This window comes from Dunckerocampus dactyliophorus, chromosome 1 (assembly GCF_027744805.1).
Source record: "Dunckerocampus dactyliophorus isolate RoL2022-P2 chromosome 1, RoL_Ddac_1.1, whole genome shotgun sequence".
NCBI classification, from domain to species: Eukaryota; Metazoa; Chordata; class Actinopteri; order Syngnathiformes; family Syngnathidae; genus Dunckerocampus; species Dunckerocampus dactyliophorus.
The window spans coordinates 13,376,988-13,402,598 of record NC_072819.1 but is presented as its reverse complement, the minus strand read 5'-3'; the positions used below and the strand labels follow the sequence as shown (position 1 = coordinate 13,402,598).

Below are 25,611 nucleotides of genomic sequence, written 5' to 3'. Positions count from 1 at the left end.
CTATTCAGTTTCTACAGCCAACATGGCACACACATATAGGAAAATAACATGACAATGGAATGTCTGGAATTGAATAGAATTGTAAAACTGCCCAATTTATCGTGATATTGATTTGAGATGATATCGCCCAGCACTAGCGGACATGTAGAAAACACTGATTTCTGTAGTGGAGTTCATGACGCGAAGCAAAGCCATCAAACAATACACTTTTTTTTTTCTTTGTAACTAGCCGCTACAAGGGAACAGATAACTTTTGTTATAGATAAAAGCATCTTACCGCTGAGTTAGTTTTTCTGTAATCACAATAATAAAGATGAAAGTTGCATCTTCGTGTGTAGCTTGAAACGCTGCGGGGGAGCAAGAGCGAATCAGGAGGGGAGCTTAATGTCAGCTGACTGATGTCATATGACATCTACAAAATGACGTCTACGCGATCCACCCAAACTACCTTGCCGATCTACCAGTAGCTAATGGGCACCCCTGTTCTCCAGCATTCCTCTGCAGAGTGGTGCAAATAAGTTAAAATCACAAGCCACTCGTCATCACAGAGGAACCCACGTGTGGGTTAGCTTTCAGCCCTTGTGCGCCACTGACCTTGCTTAACCTTGTCTTGTCACCGGGAGCCATATGTGGCGTGTCCACGTTACTGTTTGCTCTCTCTCGCCTTGTACACTAAAGTGAGGCTCTTTTATTGGAGGGCATTGTAATGTGCTGCTGCTGACTGAGTCAAGCTTGTAATTGAAAGCAGAAAGCTCAAAAGAAAGTTGTTTGTACAAGCACACTTAATCATCAACGTAATCATTTTTAAATGTCTTTGCCCAGATTTAGAAGTGATATTATCTTGATTCCAGTCACGGTTAGCTTAGCATAAAAGGCTGCTAACAGAAGACACAGCTAGCTTCAATCAATGTTGCAAACAAAGGGTGACCAGAAGTCCTCTTTTCTCCTGATGTGGCCTCTTTTCTTTTTTTTTTTGTTCCTGTCATGAGTCTGTCCTCGGTCAGTCTCCTGTATGTCAATCATTAGATGTGTGCATAGCACAGTGTTTCCCATACATTCATTTATTCATGGTGGCCCGCTACAAATATATTTGGACATCCACAGATTAGAGTTGCTACTACCTCTTCATCCTTGTTCATAAACACATCACTACTGTATGCATTATGCATTTACTCTGTAATCAAAAACAAGTGGCACCTGAGAAGTGTGCATTACCACCACCGTGAAAGGCGAAGTCACCATCAATACAAGCAAAAGTACTAAGAAGCGAGAACCCGAGGACACGTGTGCATTGTTGGGTAAACCTTCTCCATCCCAGTGCAATACGTAAACCAGTGATGTCAAAAGTGCGGCCCGTGGGCCATTTAGGGGCCGTGGCTTGTTTTTTTTTAATGGGCCCTCGGCACATTATAGAAATAATACAACCAAAAAACCAGCAAAAATTTAAAAAACAGAAAAAAGGCATAATGTAACAAGAAAAAGCTCAAATGATGATCAAATGTTGATCAATTGTCAATAAAAATGTTGATAAAATAATCATTCACACTGTTTAAACTATTACTGTTGTAATGACTAAATTGTTTTGTTTTTCTAAGAGAGAAACCTTGTAAATTATGATATAGTATATCATAGTTATTTTTTTTTATTCAATAATCTTATTTCATGTAGTTTTATTGTTTGTATTTTGTACCTTTTTATTGTATCGAAAAATGAACCAGTGATCTTAAAGGTGCTGCTTGTCATGGTTAGGTACTGTAATGGGGGCGCTCGTGTTCAAACGAACTATATGACACCCAATGAAAAGGGTATTTTGAATGGTAGGTTTAGCTTCAAAGCCCTTGCAGATGGCTTTCTTGACGAGATCCGAACGTAAAAAATCCGAACCTACATGGCCCTGTGTGGATTTCCCCCCCCCCCCCCCCCCCCCCCCCCCAATTAAAACATTGAGATCTATCAGTGTGGAAAAGGTTATAAAGCCATTTCTATAGCTTTGGGACTTCAGCGCGAACCACAGTGAGAGCCATTTCCCACAAATGGGGAAAACATGGAACAGTGGTGAACCTTCCCAGGAGTGGTCAGCCAACCAAAATTAGCCCATGAGTGCAGCGAAAACTCATCCAAGAGGTCACAAAAGACCCCACAACAACATCCAAAGAACTGCAGGCCTCACTTGCCTCAGTTAACGAAAACCACTGCTGAACAAAATGTGAAATTAAATTATGGAACGGATTAAGCAAGGAACTCAAACAATGTACAGAGATGAGCAAATTCAAAAAACAATACACTTTTTACTTATTTATTTTAGTTATTTATTATTTATTATTACACTGATTATTGTATAAAATATGATATGGAATACAGGAAGTGAACAATATGTACTATACAAGATGTGGAATGGATGGGGGGTAGGATTAAATAAGCTTTGCTTCTTCCTACTCCTTTTGGACATGTGGAACTGTGAAAGGATGATTCATGAGATGTATTTCATTGTAACCTTCATGTTCAAATAAACTAAACCAAATGCAAACACAAAAAGAACATTAAGGCTCGTCTCAGTTTTGCCAGGAAATATCTTGATGATCCCCAAGACCTTTGGGGAAAATACTCTGTGGTCTGACGAGACAAAAGTTGAACTTTTTGGAAGGTGTGTGTCCCATTACATCTGGCGTAAAAGTAACGGTGCATTTCAGAAAAAGAACATCATACCAACAGTAAAATATGGTGGTGGGAGTGTGATGGTCTGCGGTTATCTTGCTGCTTTAAGACCTGTGCTAAATGGAGCCATGAATTCTGCTATCTACCAAAAAATTTTGAAGGAGAATGCCCGGCCATTTGTTCGTGACCTCAGGCTGAAACCGACTAGGGTTCTGCAGCAGGACAATGATCCAAAACACACCAGCAAGTTCACCTCTGAATGGCAAAAACAAAAATGAAGACTTTGGAGTGGCCTAGTCAAAGTCCTGACCTGAATCCTATTGAGATGCTGTGGTATGACCTTAAAAAGGCGGTTCATGCTGGAAAACCCTCCAATGTGGCTGAATTACAACAATTCTGCAAAGATGAGTGGGCCAAAATTCCCCCACAGCGAAGTAAGAGACCCATTGCAAGTTATCACATCAAGTTAACGCTTGATTGCAGTTGTTGCTGCTAAGAGTGGCCCATTTGTTAATTTTGTTAATTATGTAAGATAAAGTGTAGGGGCTTTTTCTTTGTTTTTGGAAGTTACAGCTTTTTATACATTCAAAAATGAACGCATGCCTTTCATGCCTTCTAACACAAATTGATCCATCATGGCTACACGCACAAGCAGGCCATGGCTTTATGAAGCATAAAACTCCATAAGAGCATTACATCAATTATTGACGTGTGTCGCAACATCCATTACCAATGAGGCAGATCTGACTCAGGGTGGGTTGGAGGAGGCTCACAAGCTGCCAGCTCGTAATGCACGAGAAGCATCACCCGTGCACACTCCATGGACTAAAGCAGGGGTACTCATACTTTTTCAGCCTGCAAGCTACCTTTTAAAATGACCAAGTCCCAAAGATCTACCTCCTACTATAAACATAGAATATATATATATATATATATATATATATATATATATATATATATATATATTCTATGTTAATCAAAGTACTTTATCATACAGTAATTCACAATTCAATTCAATATGGCAATAAAGATAATCACACATAATTTGCCAATAGTTGTGTACATAACCTGAGGACTGGTGATACAGTATGTCAGTCAAAATAGCTACTTAACATTCATTAGACACACAGTTCATGTAGGAGCATTTGCTATCAAACATTACAAATATACAGGAAATGAAAATGATTATGCAAAAGACAATGCAGCCAAAGTCAAGGCAACATATTAAAAAGGTTTCAGGAATGGGCACATTTTCCAATTCATCATCAAATGATAGTTTTAAGAAATGGACGTGTAGAAAACACACCTTTCTATAGTGGAGTTCAGGATGCGCAGCAAAGCCGTCAAACAATTCACTTTTTCTACATGACTCGCTGCTACAAGTGAACGCATAACTTAATAACCTCCCTCAATTGTGCACAATAGTATTTGTTGGAGACACACACACACTCGTGGAAACACCGCTCATGAGCATTAAAGCTACAGACACACAAAACAGCGTTTTACGAAAAGCATTTTTCAACTAAATTCCAGCATTAACGCTACATTTTGGACGGCACACGTCTAATACACTATTGTGGGAATTCATTAATTTAACGTTGATGAAAATACTATAATATGGGATATTTAAGAGGTCTAGTCCAACTTCTGATTGATCCATTAATTGCTTATTTGAGAGGTGTGTCCTAATAGTGTATGATAACAGCAAATGGTAGCGCTTTGTGTTTTATAGCTGGAAAAAGCTCATCACGTGAGCATTGACGCCCGTGTCTGCTGTTTATTTGGTACAAAACACAGACGCAGTTTTGTTGAAACACTTCCTCCCTCACCCTTTTGTAGGGACATGTCCATTTATAAAGTGCTTCTCAGGGAGCGTGCTTCTCCCAACGCACAAAAGACTTTTTGTCGTCTCACAGTCAGAGCGGGACATTCATGAGTTATGCTGCGTGCTAACGACCTTCTCGGTGAATCCATGAGTCAGATCAGTGTTCTGAGTGTTTCATCCACAGATTGATCATGTGATATGATGTCACATTAAAGTATGTAGGATGCATCAATCTCTGATGTGACCATGCCTTCACTAATTCTAATGTGAAGCTGCGAGCTTCTTCAATGTGCAGCTGAAAGTGTGCGTTCTTTTTTTTTGTACCTTTACTGTATGTTCGGATTTCGGTGCTGCTATTGCTAACATTAGCAAACACCAAATTCTCAAATCCTCACACGTGCAAGTAAATGAAGATGCACATATCTTGTCGACTTCACACAAAGACATCCAGGGCTGTGTCTCAATTCACACACTTCTGTCAGTACACAGGGACGCGGTATACATTGTGTACTTAGATTCTAAGTGCACAAATTGATTCCTGACGTTGCGCACTTACTGGAAATGATGATCACAATATTTTAATATTTACCCATCATTTCATCTTCTGCTCCTCAGCCGCTATTATTCGAAGTTAGTCCCTCCCCCTCAGCTACAGAGCCAAGGTGGAGACTATTGAGGGTGGTAAGTGTCAATTGCTGCATGCTCACCATTTTGACCATTTTGATTGTTCTGACAGCGCACTGCATTTTGCCATATTTCTCAGTATGAACGCACTTGTGCACTCAAAAGACTACAAAAGACTAGTGTAAGTACTGAAGTACGCGAATTACCGCAAAATGCAGTGGACTGTCAGTACCCGGATGTTGCACTCAAAATGGTCAAAATGGTGAGTGTGCAGCAAAATCGCCATCTTTGCTATGTAGCGGAAAGGAGGGATGAACTCCAGTGGTTGCAATTCACAACTAAAAATAAGAGAAGAAGAAGAGGAAGCAGATAAATATTCTGATCGTCATTTCCCTTAAGTGTGCAATAAGCAGTGGATTTGGGACAGTGCTACACAGTCAAAATTTGCACACTCAGGACGTAAGTACACAGTGTACAAAGTAGTATAAGTTTTGAAGTGTACTGATGGAAGTGTTCCATTTGTGACACAGTACAAGATCAGTACCAGCTTGCTTGGGCCAGGATGTCACACTCTTGATTTTGTTTTCCCTTCTTCGGCCACTCAAACACCACAAAGTTGCTAGCGGTTGACTTTAACGGGCCGTGCTCACGCCGGGCCTCCATTATGGTCAAGCGTTTATTTCCGCTGCCTCGCTGACGTTGCTTGAGTGGGATGTTTTGCATATTTGTGGATTCCCCACATGGAACAAACATGCCATAAAAGAGGCCGCGGGCGTCAAGTTAAAGTCACCTCAGCCTATTTTTGCATGTGGCGTTGGTTGTAAGATCTGAGTCATCATCATCATTGTGTCTTGGAATGTCTAAATCTTCAAATGCTTAATCTGTTTTTCCTGACATTGTGGAATTAAGAAGCGGAAACAAACCTGCTGGGGTACAGTGATACCACATGACCTCTGACAGCTTGTCTGTGTGGGCTCACGTTTCACCAAAGTCCTGCTCTCCCCCCTCACATGTCCAATACAGCGCCACCTCCCCCTTTGTCTGGATGACCTATTTAACGGGAATGCCGCAGGAATCACAGCATGTGCTGTGAGTGTGCGTAGAACCTTCCTGTCTTTGAGAACAAGGAAACGAGAAAAAGATGGCATTATTGGAGTGGAAATGGCGACATTCCTCCTCCATTCGTTCTTTGACAGTGACATTATAAAAGTTCGTCATTTGCATGAGAATGAGAACACCTCATCGCCCTCTGTTGGTGTGTGTTATTATAGGGCAGTGTTATTATTTCATTCAATAATCAGAATACTGTAATTCAATAATGTAAAGATAAAATTTTGCAAAAAAAAAATGCATATTTAAGCAAATTGTATTTATTCTTGGCCTAAATTAAGTATTTTCAAGCATAAAAATGGCTAAATTAACTAAAATACAAATACATGGCAAAAGAACCATTGTGATTCTGAATGTAGTAATATTCTACATTGGCATCAGGTGTCAGTTATTGTTCGGTGAGACAAGCACTAGACTCGTCACTAAGGTTCCCTAGTGAACACATTTACTGGGACACTGATCGAGCAAGAGTTTTATTTATGTCTTAAAGTCTTAAATGGCTTATTTACTCTTATAATGTCTACTATATTGGGTAATACGAGTGTAAAGCCATTTAAAGCAGCCATTACAAAACATGGATGTATTGTAATGGCGGAAGTATGCTGTCCATAAAAAAAACAACAAGGAAATTCTAACATGTGAGTCTATGTGATCTTACATATGTCTAATATGTCTTATTTTCTCTGATTATATCTACTATATTGGGTAATACAAATGTACAGTAAAGGTATCTATATGGGCGTTATTTCATGTCTTGATATAACGCATATATGATGTTAAAAAGCATATTTACAAGATCACAAACAGGTTTTTAATGCCATAACTACAAAAATATTCCATTTATTAATATTGAATCCTATTTCACAGAAATTCACTTATCACGGTCAGGTCTGGAACCAATTAAATGCGGTAAACGAGGTATTACTGTATATAACAAGTTCATTTTTTGTATGATTTGGAGTGCACGAGAAAGTTGTAAGGGAAACTTAGCGCTCTTTGACCACATGGTCGTTCATTTACAAGCATATTAGCTTGACACAGCAGCAACTGAACCAATGTTGTAATAGCGGTAAGGCGCAAACAGTATGGCAAGTGTAACACGCACAACTTCCACGCTAATAGCTGAGTAGCAAAATTTTAAAGAGCATGCAGAGCTTGATGAAGCTGCTGAATGCTGACCAGTCATGCTACTTCACTTGCAGCTACTGCCATCTTGTGGAGCTCATAAAAAACTACACCAGGAAGTTGCCTACAGCCACAACTGTTTTTTTTTTTGTTTTGTTTTATGCAGCGCTAATAAGTTACCCCAGCGTTTATGTGCTTTAGTAGACCATGCACTCTGTCAGTACTGTATATGAGACTCTACAGTTAATTGAATAGAGGCATTCATTGGAGCATTTACGGTACCTAATCAGGTTAGCTGATTTTTACACTTGTATGAGAATGTTAACATGTGATTTAAAATTAGTAAAGCTGTGAGGGTGGCCACAGTTTGACCCTGGAGCAGATTATTTACACTTACATTCTTTCCTATGGGGAAAATTGTTTCTTAATCCAAACAAATTGGTGGTGTATCATTGTGTTTGACTTATGTCGCATTTGAGTTGAGAATGAGATGAAATGAACCTTGTGTACATAATGTGTCCTTGTCTCCTTTCCAGATACTCTTTGATCAGGCTCAGCGTTCAGTCAAGCAGCAGTTGCAGCACTTTGTCAAAGAGTGAGTCATCTTCTCCAGCCGCGTTGTGTCTAACAGCAGTTGTTGCCAATAAATGCCATCATCTACCGTTACCGCGGGATCTCGGTGTGAAATGTCCTCCTGTGACGTTTAGGGATGTGCGCAAGTTCAAGGAAACCAAGAAGCACTTTGACCGTGTTCGCGAAGACATGGAGATCGCCCAGGTGAAGAACGCTCAGGCGCCCAGGAACAAACCTCACGAGGTGGAGGAAGCCACCAGCTCGCTCAGCATCACTCGCAAGTGCTTCAGACACCTGGCTTTGGACTACGTCCTACAGGTCAGACCATGCACCTCTACAGCCTCACAATCCCTCACAATCAAGTGATTGGACTCCACTTTGTAGGATTTGCAGTCTTTCCATTTCATTTGTAGCTCTTCGCCTCATCTGCCGGCGGCCCGACTCAGACATCTGTTATTGAAATTGTCCCCAGGCGGGTTGTGCTCGATATATAAGTGACCTCTGAAATGTAGCATGAAATGTTATTTAGATCTGCATCAGTGCGGCAACATAAAGCAGCAGGACGTATAATGTTTGTTCACTGCATAGCACAGAAGTGACATGATAGAACAAAGACAAAAGAATCCATATCATGCTGAAAGATATACAGGGGGTACCTGACATTTTAAATTAATTCAGATCAGATAAGGTGACACCGTTCCACTCCAATCAGCTTTTTTCTGCACAGTTGCATCTGCTGGATCTGGCCAACCACTGCCTACTTGACCCCAATGCATGCAGACAATAGATTCTTTGATCTGCACCAAAATGTAATGGCTTCTTTCTGGTGCGACTTCCGTAAAGTTGTGTGTAAATGTGTTGATGTAGTTTTTGTACAATACTGCTAACTTAACAATCAATCTAACATCTTGCCTTACACTTAAGGTGATTAGAGGAGGTAGTGAAATACTGTAAATGCTGTAATTATAGCCAGGGCGTTAATTTAGCTAAAAAGCAATACGGTCAAACCTGTCTTAGCGGCCACCTGTATATAATGGCCACCTGCCTATAGCGGCCACTTTTGACGTTTCCCTTTGGTGGCCGCTATAGACAGGTTTGACTGTATTTCCTAAATGTGCCAACTCATCATATGTAAAGAGTTAATTTTTATTCTTCAATAACGATTTGGAGTGGAAAATGTAACTCTCTTTGACCACATGGGCATTTATTAAGTATATTGCACAACACAGCAGCAACAGAACCAATGTTGTAATAGTGGTAAGGAACAAATTACGGAGCCAGCATTAACAGCGCTGATTGTAAACAACAGTACAAGTGCAACACACAATGACTTTCACACCGATAGCTGAGTAGCAACATTTTAAAGCGCATGCAGAGGTAGATAAAGCTGTTGACCACTTGTGATAGTTTAAATTCTTTAATTCTTTAAATCTTGTGGCGTAAATTTAAAAAAAAAGCATCAGGATGTTGCCTACAGCCACAGCTGTTAATGCAATTGAGAGCCAGGTGGGTTTTTTTTTGTTTTTGCTTATGTAGGCCACTCAGCAAGGACTATTGGAGACTCCGGTTAATTGACACTTTAACTGGGACATTTACAGTATCTATCTAACCTACTCTTCTTTTTACTGACCACTAGGGGGCATTGCCTCAACCCTCCTTATCATCAAAAGGATAATTAGTAATGGATTAATGAGCAACATGTTGACATCCGTCCTCTCCCTGCAGATCAATGTCCTCCAAGCCAAAAAGAAGTTTGAGATCCTGGATGCAGTGAGTCTTGACCCATTGGACAACATGACTCTTTACCATGTATTTATGTATTTATTTAATGCGGACGGAGCTTGTCTCTTTCTTCCATCATCCATCCAGATGCTGTCCTTCATGCATGCCCAGTACTCCTTGTTCCAGCAGGGCTACAACCTCCTGGATGACATTGACCCCTACATGAAGAAGCTGGCGGCTGAGGTGAGCCCAGTTGACATGTTGTCAAGGGGCATCATTTCTACTAGATGATCAGAGAATTACAAAGACAAACACAATGCTTTTCAGGAAGATGCTTCTTGCTAGCCACCAGAAGAAAGAATTATGCATAAATGTCAACAAAAAAAATCCTTTATTATTTCTATTTGGGGTAGATGTTGACAACTGCTTATCTCGACATGAGTCGGCCAGTCAAGGGGTTCCACTGTGTTCTACTTTTGGCGATCCAAAGTCCCATTGTTGTCGTTACCATTTTCCTCTTTGAGGTTTTAGTAGTACACACCACACACACACACCAATGCAATAAAGACTGACAGGCAGGTCAGCTGGTTTGTCTCATCTAAATCTAAAATTTGGTTTAGGTTTTGACAATATTTGTCATGAACTTTTATTCCACTGTGATTTAGTTTACTGTAGGTGGAATTGCATTGGTGTGTTTGTTGACTTAAACTTTCTGCCTTTAGCTTTCTTGGCTTTATTTATTAATTTATTTTTTAATCTTTTCTGTGTCTCTGGCATCGCTCTTCCTTTCAGCTGGATCAGCTGGTGATCGATTCTGCCATGGAGAAGAGAGAGATGGCGCACAAACACGCCACCATCCAACAGAGGGTGAGTTGTTAGCCGGAGAGAAACAAGTGGACGTACTTTGTGTTGCTTTTTTTCCACCAGGCTTTCGGTATTAGTGCATGTTTCCTTGACAACCAATGTTGCTAAGAACAGAAATGTTTTTTCCCCTTTTGAGAGTTGAATACAATCCTTGTGCACATGGAATTGGGGGGAAAAAGTGACACGAGTGCGCATGCCAGGCCACTAGTTGGTGCTGTAGCATTGCAGTGTCTTTGCATGATGGTGATGGCGCAGTAGAGTGACAGCGCCATCGTCCACTTTTTTAATTAAAGAGCTTGAAGTAACTCGAAAGAAAGATGCTACATTAGATACACTAGAAAGATGCTACATTAATGCAAGCTGTTGATAGTGGACTATAAAACATCAGTTACTTGTCCACTTTATAAAATGTGGTACATTTTAAACCCTGCACGCTGCAGTCAAAAATCAAGCCCTTTTGTTGTGTTTCGGTTCATGTCAAATGCAAGTGTGCTTTCCCCAGAATCATTTTTCAGTATGTGGCCCTCAGTGGAAAATGTTTGGACACCCCTGTTAATAGGGTTTAATGTCCTTCGGCCACACCCTCCGTCATTACATTATCAGCGGATATGCTTACATCTCAGAAGCATTCAACTTTATACAGCTTGGACTTGGCAAATATGCTGAAAAATCATCATACTTGCTATTTTTATCTCAGCCCGTTGAGGCAGCAAACTGGTCGGCCCATAATGAATTATGCGTTGTGCTGGTTGGTGTGGGGCCTACGTTGCTACAAGACACAAAGTTGACACAGCTCTTTGGGCCAATAGACGAATGACAAAACTCCTATTCATAAGTAATGATGCACAGATAAACGTCCATTCTGCTGCTCAACTTGTTGGGTCTGTCAGGAGCTGTTGGGATGAGTGGATTAGGGAAGTGTTATAATAATCTGCCTAACAAACATGCACTGGAGCATTAAATCAGGTGGATTTGAGTGTTGGATGAGATTTTAATCCTGCTGTTCTTTGAGCACATTATTTGCTGAAGGAGCTTTTTTTTTCTTCTTTTTTTTTTACTCCACCACGTCCTGTTGGAAACATCCACTGACTTTTTAACGGATGAGTTACAGCTTTAAAAAGCTCCTCGGTTGCACACGGACTGGATTTTCAAGACATGCTGTATATTTGTAGTTTATTTTGAAAAAATAATCTAGCGCCAACAGCAACCATCTGCCTGTCAGATGGTTGCCGCTCTTCCTCCGGGCATGCCAGTCTGTGCACGGGGAGACTATTGGTATAATAATTACTTAATATTGATCCTTCGACGCAGCAGTCAGACACTAAGCAGCAACTTGAGATGATTATTGTTGTATCCGCTTGTGAACTTGCTTTAATGCTTCTAATATTGTGTTTTTTTTCTTTTTTTCTGCGGTTGTTGTTGATGTTGCTGCTGCTCACAGACTCTCATGCAGGTGAGTCCTACAGTATTTTTCTTATTCTCATTCAGAACCACAAAAGCTGACTAATGTTTATGGTTATGTGCATAAAAGAAACAGAAACACTGAATTAACTAAGATACCTTGGGTTTTGCCATTGAAAATTATGTAAACAAAAATAAACTGTTCCAGGATCAAACTGTGGCCATCATAAAAGCTTGTAAAAGTGTACAGGCAATGTTTTATATCACATTTTAATATTCTTAACTGTCAGACAAGTGTAAACAGGAGTTAATCACTGTGATCCTTTGTTGGTATTTGGAAACCATTGTTATTCCATAAGAAATAATGTCGTGTGTATATAAATAATCTGTTCTAGGGCCAAACTGTGGCCATCATTAAAGCTTTATTAAGTGTACAGGTAATGTTTTAAGTCACATTTTAAGATTCTTAACCGACATTCAGTGTTAAAGCAAATTAACCACAGTTTACCTCCAATTTGTTTGTATTTGCAAAAAAATGTTGCCATAGGAAATAATGTAAATAGAAATAATCTGTTCCAGGGTCAAATTGTGGCTTTATAAAGCCTATGGGTCAATGTTTTAAGACACATTTTAAGATTTTTAACTGTCATACAAGTATAAAAAGAGGTGAAGCAACGTTAATGATAGTATAAAAGAGTGTTCGTGAACTTTCCTAACAAGTGAGCCAAATCTGGCCAAAGTTCTGGAATGCATCATACGAGTGAGAGAGGCTTGTTCGTGAGCGTGTCACCTGCAGGCGACCTGGGTTATAACACAGACGGATAGATGGAGCATCATCACAGGTGCCCTTCACAGAGCTTCTTGTTTGCTCGTTGAATGATTTATTCTTTTCAGTATGTATCTGTGTGATGTTTGTGCATCAAAAATAGATGATTTTTGTTGTAGTCTTAGTGAAAGGCTGCACGTCTGGTTGTGTAATGCCTCCTGTGCTTCATGTTCATGCAAGATAGTGTAGTTTGTGTGTAGATAGTGCGTTTGCTTTGTTAAAAAAAAAAACGTCCAGTGATATTATTGTGTGTTTTAAACACTTGTACTTGGCTGAGTTTTTTTTTTTTGTTTTTTTTGTTTTGCATGTGTTGAATGGGACTCAAGACGTGTGCTGTAAAGGCAAGCCGCCTGCACTCCTCTGCACTGAAATGCTGGTCCACGCTCACATCAGCAGCTGTATGCTAATTAGCACTAATCTGAGGCTGGTGGCATGCAGCATGCATGCACCTCTTCGAGTTGCTTAAAGGCTACTTTGCAGTCTTGTCTGAGCCTTCTAATGGTGCTGGATTCGGCCACATGTTTGCAAAAACATGAAGATCATGTGGCGTGAGACGTTTTGGTGGGGTTTTGACCAATGTTTTTTTTTTCATTTGATTGCAACTTGAATCTAAACTGTTGCCATTATTTTATAGTATTCAATCATATAGTGCAGTGGTCCCCAACCTGTGTTCCCACAAATCTCCCGCAGACCGGGGTGGGGGGTGGGGGGAGAGGGGTTTCGTACATTATAGCGATCAAATATCTAATTGATCTTATTTATGATGTATTGTGTAAAACTAAGACATGAATAACATCAAATTAAAAGCACAAAATGAATGCCGACCCACCATCCACCAGTTCAAGTTCCAGCCAAGTTTTTCCAGAGAGATTATTACATGGCTGTTTGACGTGTGTGGTAAAAGGCAGTGTGCTAGCATGAATTAACTTGACACAAATGTGCGCATTGGCACTCAATAAGTCATCAAAACTTACCTTTATGCATTCCCACATAGTATCAGCATTTGACACCAAATATGAGGTGAAAGAAAAATGGTAAAAATACTGTAGTAGTCTATCTGTGCGGCATATGAGAGAAAATTAGAACACGCACAATGGGCATGCGTCAAGCGAGACGGATGTAACAGAGGGCAGGGGCAGTGGGCGAGGCATAAACTGGGAGTGGACATGGTTTAACTGGAAATTGGCGGGGCTTAAATCGGTACATTATTTGAAGTCTGAAATTGACATGGATTGATCAGAAGTTGATATATTTATTGTTTATTATTCAGCGGTATGTGTACTGTGTATGTGTGTAAGAGACCTGTAAGATTCATGCAAACATCCAGTGATGGCAAACAGGGAAATAATCTGTCAGCCTTGTTCACTGTAGTTTTCTCAAAAGCACCACCTTCAGTACTACGAGCAAAGTTTTCCAACTGGCTTTATATCACCAGACAAATTAGAAGCAAGCAGACAAAAAAAAAAAAACACCGGCAGTGACTGACTCAACACAAGCCTTTTACATTTGTGGCGTACGTAACGAAACAAGTTTACCAAGTAACTTTAGATACGAGATGACTTGAGGAAAACTTTTTAAAAAAAACCCGTCCGGAGTGGAGTCGGTGACCAACGTGACACGAGCCGTTTTCAACTCTGTCTTGTCAAATGCACTGCATACTCTTTGCTCTGGCTGTAGGGAGTCTGTCTAGGAGGGGCAGTTGCTGTGTGTGACTGGCCAATCACAGAGCGTGAAGAGTGAATACCTAAGTAGTTACCCAATGGGGATTTTCCTTCATCACGATTACGGGTAATGATGAGCTGTACTGGTTTCATGCTCATACTCGGCAAAAATGCATTATCCGTAATGGATACTTGCCTAAAACGAGTATCCAGCTCATCCCTAGTACTTACCACTAGTCTATTTGTATGTTCTAACATAAATCCATCATATGATGGACCGGTACCTGTACGTTGCAAAATGTATTTCTAAATTAAAAGATACTAACAGATTATTTGTGTTTCCATTAAGCCTGATTCCTGTGGGATAAATTGTTCCAAATCCACACAAATGGAGGTTCAAGATAGATCCATCAAAGTTGGCATTGCGGTCACATTAGGATTGTTGGGCCTTGGTGGAGGTCTTGGTGGCAGGGTTGTAATGTTTGGGAGGTCACAGTGATGCAGGTTTGACCCAGTAGAGTATTAGGCTTTCCGTCTGCAGCTTACTGTAATGCTAAGACACGGCTCTGTTGTACGCCCACCTGCTGGTAGGTAGTGTTGGCGTGGTAAGTGACACTTGTAGGTCAACAAAGCGGCATGGACCATGTTTACGTAACAGTTATGAGTCACATCGGCAGAGTTATGAAATATTCCACACACATGAGGATGCATCTTGCATCCTGCCTCCACCGTGAACATGTGACCTTTTGCACACGGCCACACAATAACGTGCAACAAGGCGGCACATGGGAACATGCAACTTCTCCACCAAACACTGTCATCCGTGACATTCTCGCTCTTTCTCTCTCTCTCTCTCTCTGTCTCTCTCTCTCTCAGGACTTTGCCTACGACGACTCCAAGGCGGAGTTCAACGTGGATGCTCCTAACGGCGTGGTGATGGAGGGATACTTGTTCAAGAGGGCTAGCAACGCCTTCAAGACGTGGAACAGGTGAGACTTAAATACATTTATATTTGGATTGGAATCACTTGCCACCTAACTAGAAATGAAAATGAATGTTGGACGACAACGCTGGTTAATACAGTACAGTTTGCATGGAAGAATCTGCTGCATTTTGGTGAGGATCTGGATAAACAATACGATAAAAAAACCTGTACTACTGTGGAACCCGTTTATGTTGACGCAACTGGCTGACTCACGTTGGCATAAGCAGTTTTTCACATAACCAAAATCTAAACTAGCCATTACACATTTACTTGGGAATTTGGCCAAAAACATAAGGAAAATTGAGGCTAATAAAGGATTTTTAGATGGTTTTCCTCCATTTGTGCAAATCTTTATTTTGATTCTTCTGTTGTCATATGATATATTATCCTCTTACCTAACAGAGCTGCTGCGGTAACTTTGTTGTATGTCATGAGTACAATGACAATAAAGCTTTTGTACATGCACAATTCTTTCTTCTGGTGGCTTTCTACCAGCTAACAAGCTACAAAAAATGAGCAGGAAGTCACTGTTTGCATGTTTTAATTCTGTGTAACTACTCAGTAGTTCTATTGCTGTTGTCATTTCATGCTGCTTAGCAATCATGATGACGTTAACAACACTATAACATGTCGATATAAACGGACTGATTTTTCATAGATCGCTTTGGGTCTCAAATTTAATCCAGACTCAAGTGGTCAACTATGAATGTCTTGGCCATTTTTTAGTAATAAGAAGAACATAGTGGACCAGGACTGGATGAGTTGGTCTACGTTGACGAGTTGTCGACATAAACAGGATCAACTCAATGGCTTCAGTTTGAGTTCATGTCCACACCTCAGAATCATCGTCATTGCTAACTAACAGTTCAGCCTTGTTGGAAATCTGCGCTCTACAAAATGAAAATTTGTCAAACCACACGCTACAAAACACCCACTGTAACTTTAGGCTTAATCACCACAAAATTTGGTACACTCCTTAAGGGGACAGACAAGCACATTGCTAGAATTTGCACAAAATTTGAGCAAGATTGGTTGAAAAGCATGGCCGCCATCAAGGAAAAGGTTTGGGACTTGGCAACTCATTGTCCATAAGCCACTGAGCATTTATCTAACGATGGTAAAACTTTGAGGATATCTGTATGACATGTATGCCATCATGGCTTCCAAAGCATTTTAATATCAACCCATAGGGGGTGCTACAGATGACATTCACAGTAATGTAAAATGCTGCCAGTAAATTATCAAAGGGTGGGCTCGTTTATCGCGGTTAATTAGTTCCAGATCCGACTGCGATAAGTTAATTTCGTCAATATTAATATTAATATTATCAATATGAATATATTATCAATCTTAATAAACAAAATATTTTCATAGTTACAGCATAGAAAACCTGTTTATGACTTTCTGAATACATTTTTTACCATTATTTAGAGCCCTGTAGACATGAAATAACACTCCTATAGTCACCTTTACACTCTTATTATTTATTGTTTACACCACATTGCGCAGGTTATGGGATCACTGCAGGGACATAAGAGACGGCCGCCGCTTATGGCATACAGGATGCTTCCGACCTAACTAGGCAGCCTCCAATTTATTTGTTCTAAACCTAAGAAAGTGTTTCAAACGGAGTGGGGAAGGACAAAGTAAGATGCCACTTCCAAACTGAATGTCAGATATCATGTCAGATATGCCATGGCTGACTACATGCAGTACGAAGGTAATGTAATCTAGTATGGTCTCATCAATGTAACATTACTGACCTCTAGTGACCAGAACACTACATATGACTTGTCTTTCAATATTTTATGACTAACAATAGGCCATAATCAACCACGAAACAGCGATCCTTTAATTAATTAATTCATTCATTTTTCAAAAACCGCCATAGAGAGAGGCAGTGATGTTCGAACTGTGATGTAGCGAGGGACGACTGTACATCACAACACATCAAAGTAATCCCCTGAGGTCATGCAGCGATGCCCCCTAGTGGCTGTGAGGTTCAGAGGTCCATGGGCGATTGGACAGGTTCCTCTCTCGTGGTCACAATAATGTGCCGAGGAAGTATGACAATGTTTGCTCACGAGCGCCCCCTCTTGACTGATCTAACATGTTTTAATGATGCCCTCCAGACGCTGGTTCTCCATCCAGAACAGTCAGCTGGTCTATCAGAAGAAGCTCAAGGCAAGTTCTCCTCCATGAATGGTCATGATAACAATCCAACATGGCTGAGTCTCATGAGAGCAATTTTGTTTTCGTCGGAAGGACTCTCTGACGGTGGTGGTGGATGACCTCCGTCTGTGCTCCGTCAAACCCTGTGAGGACATTGAGAGGAGGTTCTGCTTTGAGGTCGTCTCTCCCACCAAGTAGGACTTTTTCAGGATTTTTTTTTAAGCATAATGTTGTTTCCACTAAGCGTCATCCTGTCTTGCATGTCAGGAGCTGTATGCTCCAGGCGGAGTCAGAGAAGCTGAGACAAGCATGGATTCAGGCGGTGCAAGCTAGCATCGCCTCGGCCTACAGAGAGAGCCCAGACAGCTTCTACATCGAGGTGAGGAGGGCATTGTGAAAAGGACAACTAACAACAAAACTGTTGGAAATATTTATTTACCTCAAGTGCAAAGAGGACGGGATGTTAATTGGAAGCAGAAAAGATTTTGTCTATAACAGGAGCGCTGTGCTGTTTTTAAAGAACTATAGTGAAAATGCGAGATCCTCTACATCAGTGGTTCCCAAACTTATCACAGTTGCGTACCTCTTCAGACATGAAGAATGCACAGCAGCACAGAGCTAACATTAAACCTCACCTCTGTGCATTTACGCACAGCATTAACATTTATGAACAAGGACGAAGTGAAAGAAAGAATAGAAAATGCCCATCTGTATGTGCAGGGTCGGAGAAAGTTATACACATGGTGTGTTCAAGGACCGCCAAACAAAGAAAATAAAAATAATAATACGGTACATTTTATTTGTATAGCGCTTTTCAAGGTACTCAAAGACACATTACAATGGAAGATAAATACAATATAAAGCTAAATAACAAACAGAACAGAAGGCACATTAAAATACAACAAACAGAACTCAAAACAAAACAAAGCAAAGCAGCAATGTATAAAAAGTTCAACATAAAATACAGATTTAAACAGGTGTGTTTTGAGTTGTTTTTTGAAGGTGGGAAGGTCAGAGCAGGCATGGAGAGGTTGGGGCAATAATTCCAGAGGGTGGGGGCGACGATGGAGAAGGCTCTGTCTCCCCAGGTTCGGAGCTTGGACCTACAGGAAAGGGTGAGGAGGTTGGAATTCAGAGGAGCAAAGAGAACGTGACTGATTGTGTAATGGAGCAGGTCTGAGAGGTATGGAGGGGCCAGATTGTGGAGAGCTTTGAAATTGATCAGGAGGACTTTGAAATGGGTGCGTTGAGGGACGGGGTGCCAGTGGAGCTTTTGAAGGACAGGGGTGACGTGTTCACGGGAGCGGGTGGAGGTGAGGAGGCAGGCAGGCAGTGGAGTTCTGGATATACTGTAGTCTGTTGAGGATTTTGGATGGTGTACCATAGACAATGCTATTGCAGTCGTCAATTCTGGATGTGATAAAGGCATGGATGAGGATTTCAGCGGCAGAAAACGTAAGTGATGGACAGAGTCGGGCTATGTTCTTAAGATGGAAAGATGCAGTCCGGGTTATTTGTTTCATGTGTGGTTCAAATGAGAGAGTATAGTGAAGGAGGATGCCGGGATTGCGGATGAGTGGGGATGGAGTGAGAGTGGCGTTGTCCAAATTGAGGCATAAGTCTTGATCGGATTCACTGATGTTGCTGGGACCAATGATGTTTTGTCACTGTTAAGTTGTTAAGTTTTGTTTCATCCAGGTTTAGGCAGTTGGTGAGGGTGGAGTGGATATTGGAGTTGATGGAGGTGGTAGAGATGGATAGTTTTATGTCATTAGCATAACTGGGAAAACTGAGGCCATGACGACGGATGATGTTACCAAGTGGGACGATGTAGAGGATGAAGCGGAGATGACCAAACACCGAACCTTGGGGAACACCTTGTGGTAAGGGGGCTACGGAGGAGGAGCAGCAGTTGATATGCACAAACTGTTGTTGATTTGTGAGGTATGACTGAAGCCAGGACAGAGCACAGTCAGTGATAATGAGGCTGGTCTTGAGGAGAGACAGGAGGATAGAATGGCTGATGGTGTTAAAGGCTGCAGTGAGGTCCGGGAGGATGAGGATGATGAGATGGTCAGAGTCGGAAGAGGGGCCGCAACGTCCAAAGAAGACACATTATTCGTGAAAGCATAAATTTACTTACAAGTGCAAATTTAGGGGCTTTCTAACATAGCCGGTGCATCCAGTCGACAAACAAACAGGCTCATACAGCTCATAAAACTCACTAATTAGTCACAGCACCACGTAAGACGACCAGCTCTCATTTAGCACGCAGTGTAAATCTTGAAAAATCTTCAAGATGAATCACTTTGGATTTGTTCATCTAACGCACATCCAAAAATGAACAACTTCATGCTGTCACCTTTTTTCAGCACTGTACTACCGGCCGTGGCTGTTCACATGAGGCGTTCCATCACATTACGTAAATCTCAGTGTTCGGCACTAACGTAGTCAAGCCATTTTTACTTTCTTAGGGATCGCGTACACCACTTTGGGAACCTAAACTCTACATGACAGGAGAATTCTGCTGTTTTTAAGGATCTACTGCAGAAACACTAGTCAAAAGATCCTCTAAATGAGACGGGTACTCTTCTTTTTTTATGGAACTACAAAAATGATCCTCTTTATGACAGAGTGCTCTGCTGTTTGTAGGAATGTACTGCAAAAACACTTGTCAAAAGGTCCTCTAAATTCTAGTTTCCTAAAGTGGGATATGCGTACCCACAGGGGTACGGCAGTTGTCATGGGGGGGTACTCGAATAAAAATGAAAAACAATTAGCGCCTAACACAATTAGGAGTGCACCTGAACACCTCACTGGGCAAGGAAAATGGAGCACAAAGGAGACAGAGCATGAAGTTGTTCGTTGCTTAAGTTTGATGATTATTTTGTGCATTAAGAGTGTGTCATCTTGAAGACTTCATTTATATTGCTGTTCCAATCCCCGCCCGGCGCAGCGGTGAAAACCTGTCACTGTGAGTGGGGATTCCCCCAAAAATGTGGCCTTATCGTTGGTTGTATGTACCTTTGTACTTCGGATACTGCTTTATCATGATTGTTAAACTTTCCCCTTCAATTTGGTATTAAATGAATACGTAGACTTAAACCATAGCCATTGTTGAGTGGACAAATAAGTGGAGCTCAAATTCAACCTATTCAAATGGAAGGATGCCAACATCAGACTGGAATAAAAGACATGTAGGATGACTTATTATCTATTTATCAGTCCTCACGTCAAACTTTATCAAAATGTCACTATGCAAAATACACATTTTTGAATTACTATCAAATGAATTAATCAATTAATTCTGTTCAATATTTAAAATGAATTAAGATGAAAAGGTTTATGTTTTTTAAGTGTGCAGGAGTAGGGGGTACATGGCTTCAGATCAAATGTCTGAAGGGGTATGCTTGTGGTTTGGGAACCACTGCTCTAAATGATATAGGCACTTTTCTCTTTTTCTGGAAGTGCAAAAATGATGGTCAAAGGTCATCTTCAAGACAGGAGTGCTCTGCTGTTTTATGTGCAGCGTCTGGACAGAACAGCCTCGCCGTCCACCAGCAGCATCGACTCAGCCAGTGAGATGCGAGAGCGGGGTGGGCGAGGCGAGGGCATCCTGCAGAGGATCCAGTGTCTCCCGGGCAACCAGCAGTGCTGCGATTGCGGCCAGGCAGAGCCTCGTTGGGCCTCCATCAACTTGGGAGTCCTGCTGTGCATCGAGTGCTCCGGCATCCACAGGTTGACTGTGTCGATGTTTAGTTTCTGTTGAATAATCATGAGTCCTCCAATACATGCCAGACACTGCATCGCCTGTTGCCTGGATACCAGCAACTACATCCATGGAACTTGATTAGCATGACATTAGCTAGCGAGCGGCTTTTGCACAAACCCTGTTCCATCTTCTCTGAATGAAAGCAGGGATGTCGCTTTTATCAGTCAATTGTTTGACGTCTCGTTGCAGGAGTCTCGGTGTTCACTGCTCCAAAGTGCGCTCGCTCACACTGGACTCGTGGGAACCAGAACTATTAAAGGTGAAAGTTTGTCTTCTGCAATGATCCATGCTGTGGACAACAACACTCTGAAACACTTAGCTAGGATAAAGATAAGGAAATAATCCTTTATTAGATGTACAGGCAAGGGTTTATGTCATGTGAGTGTAAAAAGAAGTGAAGCACGATCCATGTTTAAACATTAAAGCAGAAAAAAAATTTTTTTTTTAGCATTCTTAACTGTCATACAAGTGTGAAAATAAGCTAAGCACTGTTGATAATGTAAATAGAAATGGTCTGTTCCAGGGTCAAACTGTGGCCTTCATAAAAGCTTTATTAAGTGTATAAGCAATGTTTAACATCACATTTTAACATTCTGAACTGTCATACGAATCTAAAAAGAAGCACTGTTAATAATATTAAAACTTAAAAGCAAAAACAAGTTATTCATGAGGAATGATGATGGCGTAATGAGTCACGTCAAAGATACACCTTAAATATACCGTAAATTCTGGACTATTGAACCCACCAAATTTCAATTCAATTTGAGAAAAGAAAAAAGTGTATATATATATGCTGCACTTGTCTATATGATGCAGGTGTCCACGTTGTAACATGGGATATTTAGACAGAAAGACACACTATAAACCTTGCAATCCTACCTACATGTGGTGTTCCCAAGTGTAGCAGGCCAAATTAACCCCCGACCAAAATATACCCGGGTATACCTAGGGCCAGTTTACATGTTGGGGTATAAAACAGCCGAGGCCAGAATATACCCCTCTGGGCCAGATTATACCCCCAATGTATTATACTGTATCTTTCACTTGTGTGAATTCTTGATCATTCACACCTATAAAATTCTATACCAATTTTTACCATTTTGTTATTATTAATATTTTCATTCTGCCATTTTTTTGTCCTCTAACTCCCCCTTCATTTTTTAACCGATTCAAACCATTCAAGCATCAAATCGTTCAGCTATTCAGATATTTCAAATGAATGAATGGGCCATTTTTCAAACTTCCACCATTGGCGCATTTCTCAGTCGATTTAAACTATTCTAAAGTCTCTAGAAGCACAATTCAATCAGGACATTTAGCATTCCTGTTACACTGTGCTATTGTGCTATTTTCATTAGTGTTAACACTGGCAAATACCTTGTGTGATAACGTTAGCATTGCTATTGTTATTAGTATGTACTATGTTGTTATCAAATTGTCCAAATAAACATATACAGTATAAAAGTAATGACTTCTAGTCCAAAATTTACAGTATGTCTAGGTGTCGATAATGAATCAGTGTCAAGGAAGAACTCGTATACTATTATTTTTTTTGTTATCATTTTAACATTCTTAACTGTCACACAAGATTAAAATGATGTTATCACTGTAAATATTAAAATGTAAAAGCAAAAAAATGAGGCATGACAAAGGCGTAATGAGTCACGTCAATGCCTCAGGTCTTTTTTTAACACTATTAACTGTCTGACAAGTGTAAAAAGAATTTAAGCACTGTTAAAGATAAACAATAAAACACAATGCTAATGATGAATGATAATGCTATGATGAGAAGGAACAACACGCTCATGTTTTTTTACTTTAACATTCTTAACTGTGGCACAAGTGTAAAAATAAGTGAAGTACTCAATGTTAAGACAAGAGTCTTTTATGAGGAATGACGAGGGTAATTGGTCATGTCGAATATACGCCTCACACGTCTCAGCATTCTTAACTGTTGTACAAGTGCAAAAATAAGCTAAGGTAATAAGCTGTGTTCAAAATGCACTGCACTGTCAGTACCCGGATGTTGCACTCAAAAGTGGTCACAATGGTGAGTGCGCAGTGATGGACACTTACCACCCTCAATTGTCGCCATCTTGGTTACGCAGCAGAAGGGGAGGGACTAACAAACCTTTCCGTGCTTAAAAAGAAGAGAGAAGAAGAAGAAGTGGGTAAATATTGTGATTGTAGACATCACATAGACATCACTAAACTGCACTAAAGACAGGCACTAAACTGTCAGAATTTGCAGTCTACTTATGGAAGTACAGTACAGTCTTCAGTCTTGGGTGTCAAAGATTAATGAAGAATGAACAACACACGCAATCTATTTTGGAATGGAATAAACCAATGGGTGATTATCATGGAGACAGCTGATATGTTGTCCTTATATTTTAGCTAATGTGTGAGCTGGGCAACAGTGTCATCAATCACATCTACCAGGGTGCGTATCAGGAACAACAATGCATGAAGAAGCCGACACCCTCCAGTTCCAGGTAAGAAAAAAAAACGCTGTGTTTTTTTTTTTTTTTTAGTGACTTTTGCTCCCCTAAAAACTCTTAAAAGCTGCTGTGGGTCTTGCAGGCAGGAAAAGGAGGCTTGGATCAAGGCCAAGTACGTGGAGAAGAAGTTCGTGAAGAAGCTGACCAGCATGCAGGTTCTTGTCAACGGCCAGGGAAAGTCAGAGCGGCGCTTGAGTATCAAGAAGTGTCGCAGGCACAACAGTGCCACCACAGTACCCAAGACGCAGCGGTGGTACCGGCAGGAACTCAGGAGTGCTTCCCCGTCCAGCCTCTCCTCAGGTGACATTCTAGAACCGAGCCCTAGAACTTCCCATCGGTGTTTGACCAACAATGTCTCACCTTGTATTTTATGTGTAGCTGCTGCCAAGTTTAGACGAGAGTCCTTGTTTTGTCCTGATGAGCTGGACTCACTTTTCTCCTACTTCAACACCGGGTCTGGCCCTCGAAGTGAGTCTCAAGAAAAAAAGCAGACTTTTACTTTCTTAATTATTGTGCTTTGAGCGTTGTCAACATTTTGGATTGAGCTAGTGCATTGTGGTTAATTGTGGAACCCGTTTATGTTGACAATCCATCTTTTGACCAGCTCGTCAAGTCCTGATGCACCATGGTAAAATGCTAAGTATGTAATGCTAATGTATATGGTCGACCGCTTTTGTCAACATAAGTATACATGTCGACATGTAACGGTGACATAACTACAGACAAGATGGACAGCATTAAGACTGCCACTTACTGTTCAGTGCAAAGTAAGCTTGAAAATAAAAGAATGACTTATTGAAATGAAAGTATTAACCTGGATTCTACCACAGCAAATAACAAAATGCATTTTTTTTAGACTGTTGGCCGCCGGAAGAAAAATTTGCACATATACGGTAACTTTATTGTCATTGTAGTCAAACATGTTAAATTACTGCAGCAGCTCTGTTAGATAAGAGTATAAAATATCGTATGAAAACACAAGAATTTTAATAAAAAATATGCACAAATGGAGGAAAACCATGCCAGCAAACAAAAATCCTTCATTATCGCCCGTTCTTATGTCTCTGGCCAAAGTCACAAGTAAATGTACAAGCAATGGCCGGTTTCAGTTTCGGTTATGTCGACAGCCGCTTACTGTATGTCGTCATGAGTCAGGCAGTCTAAGGGCCGTCGACATAAATGGGTTCTTTATAAAAACTGTCATCTTTCACTAATCATTGTGCACACAGTGTAGTGCGATACTGAGAGTAGATCATGTTGACTCATGTGTCCATTTTGTGGCGTCTTCCGGTCCGGCAGGCCTCAGCAGTGACAGCGGCCTGGGCAGTACCGATGGCAGCACGGACATCCTGGTCTTTGGACCGGCGGTGGGCAGCGTCACAGAGGAGGGTGAGTTCACGCTGTCTAGTGCTTGCTTTATGCTGCTGGCGTCATCGTTTCATGCCGTGCCATCCTGCATTCTCAGAATGCGAGATGTCCGAGGATTCCAGCGGTGAAGCCGAGCACGACATGTCGGACCAGGAGGACCTGAGGGACCTCCACCCGGGGGCGCTGCTCTACAAGGCTGCCAAAGCTCGCAACTTGCCAGTCATGGCCGCGGCACTGGCCCACGGCGCTGATGTCAACATGGTCAACGAAGACGACGAAGGGAAGACGCCCCTCATACAGGCTGTGATCGGGGTGGGTCCACAGCACCTGATTTCTTCCGCCAGGGATTGTTTTCAAAACAGCAAAAACTATTTAGAGGTCTTCTATTATGCCAAAATGACTTTTTAAAGACGTCCAAACAGTAATA

General features: G+C 41.0%; 1 protein-coding gene across 5 annotated transcripts in view; it reads left to right on the top strand.

Annotated features, from left to right (window-relative positions):
• acap3a (ArfGAP with coiled-coil, ankyrin repeat and PH domains 3a) overlaps positions 1-25,611 on the top strand; it is a 65,497-nt gene that overhangs the window by 32,597 nt on the left and 7,289 nt on the right. For 2 of the 5 annotated variants that reach the window (XM_054779703.1, XM_054779720.1), the window contains exons 6-22: positions 7,876-7,934; positions 8,047-8,230; positions 9,638-9,682; positions 9,782-9,877; positions 10,427-10,501; positions 11,940-11,951; positions 15,263-15,375; positions 17,504-17,555; positions 17,637-17,737; positions 17,811-17,922; positions 21,073-21,281; positions 21,505-21,574; positions 23,713-23,810; positions 23,899-24,116; positions 24,195-24,284; positions 25,116-25,205; positions 25,282-25,496. In XM_054779703.1, coding sequence (XP_054635678.1) covers positions 7,876-7,934; positions 8,047-8,230; positions 9,638-9,682; positions 9,782-9,877; positions 10,427-10,501; positions 11,940-11,951; positions 15,263-15,375; positions 17,504-17,555; positions 17,637-17,737; positions 17,811-17,922; positions 21,073-21,281; positions 21,505-21,574; positions 23,713-23,810; positions 23,899-24,116; positions 24,195-24,284; positions 25,116-25,205; positions 25,282-25,496 — 1,839 coding nt within the window. Of the gene's footprint in view, positions 1-7,875; positions 7,935-8,046; positions 8,231-9,637; positions 9,683-9,781; positions 9,878-10,426; positions 10,502-11,939; positions 11,952-14,877; positions 15,376-17,503; positions 17,556-17,636; positions 17,738-17,810; positions 17,923-21,072; positions 21,282-21,504; positions 21,575-23,712; positions 23,811-23,898; positions 24,117-24,194; positions 24,287-25,108; positions 25,206-25,281; positions 25,497-25,611 lie in introns of those variants that run through there. The other 3 variants (XM_054779692.1, XM_054779712.1, XM_054779728.1) reach the window with 2 other exon arrangements.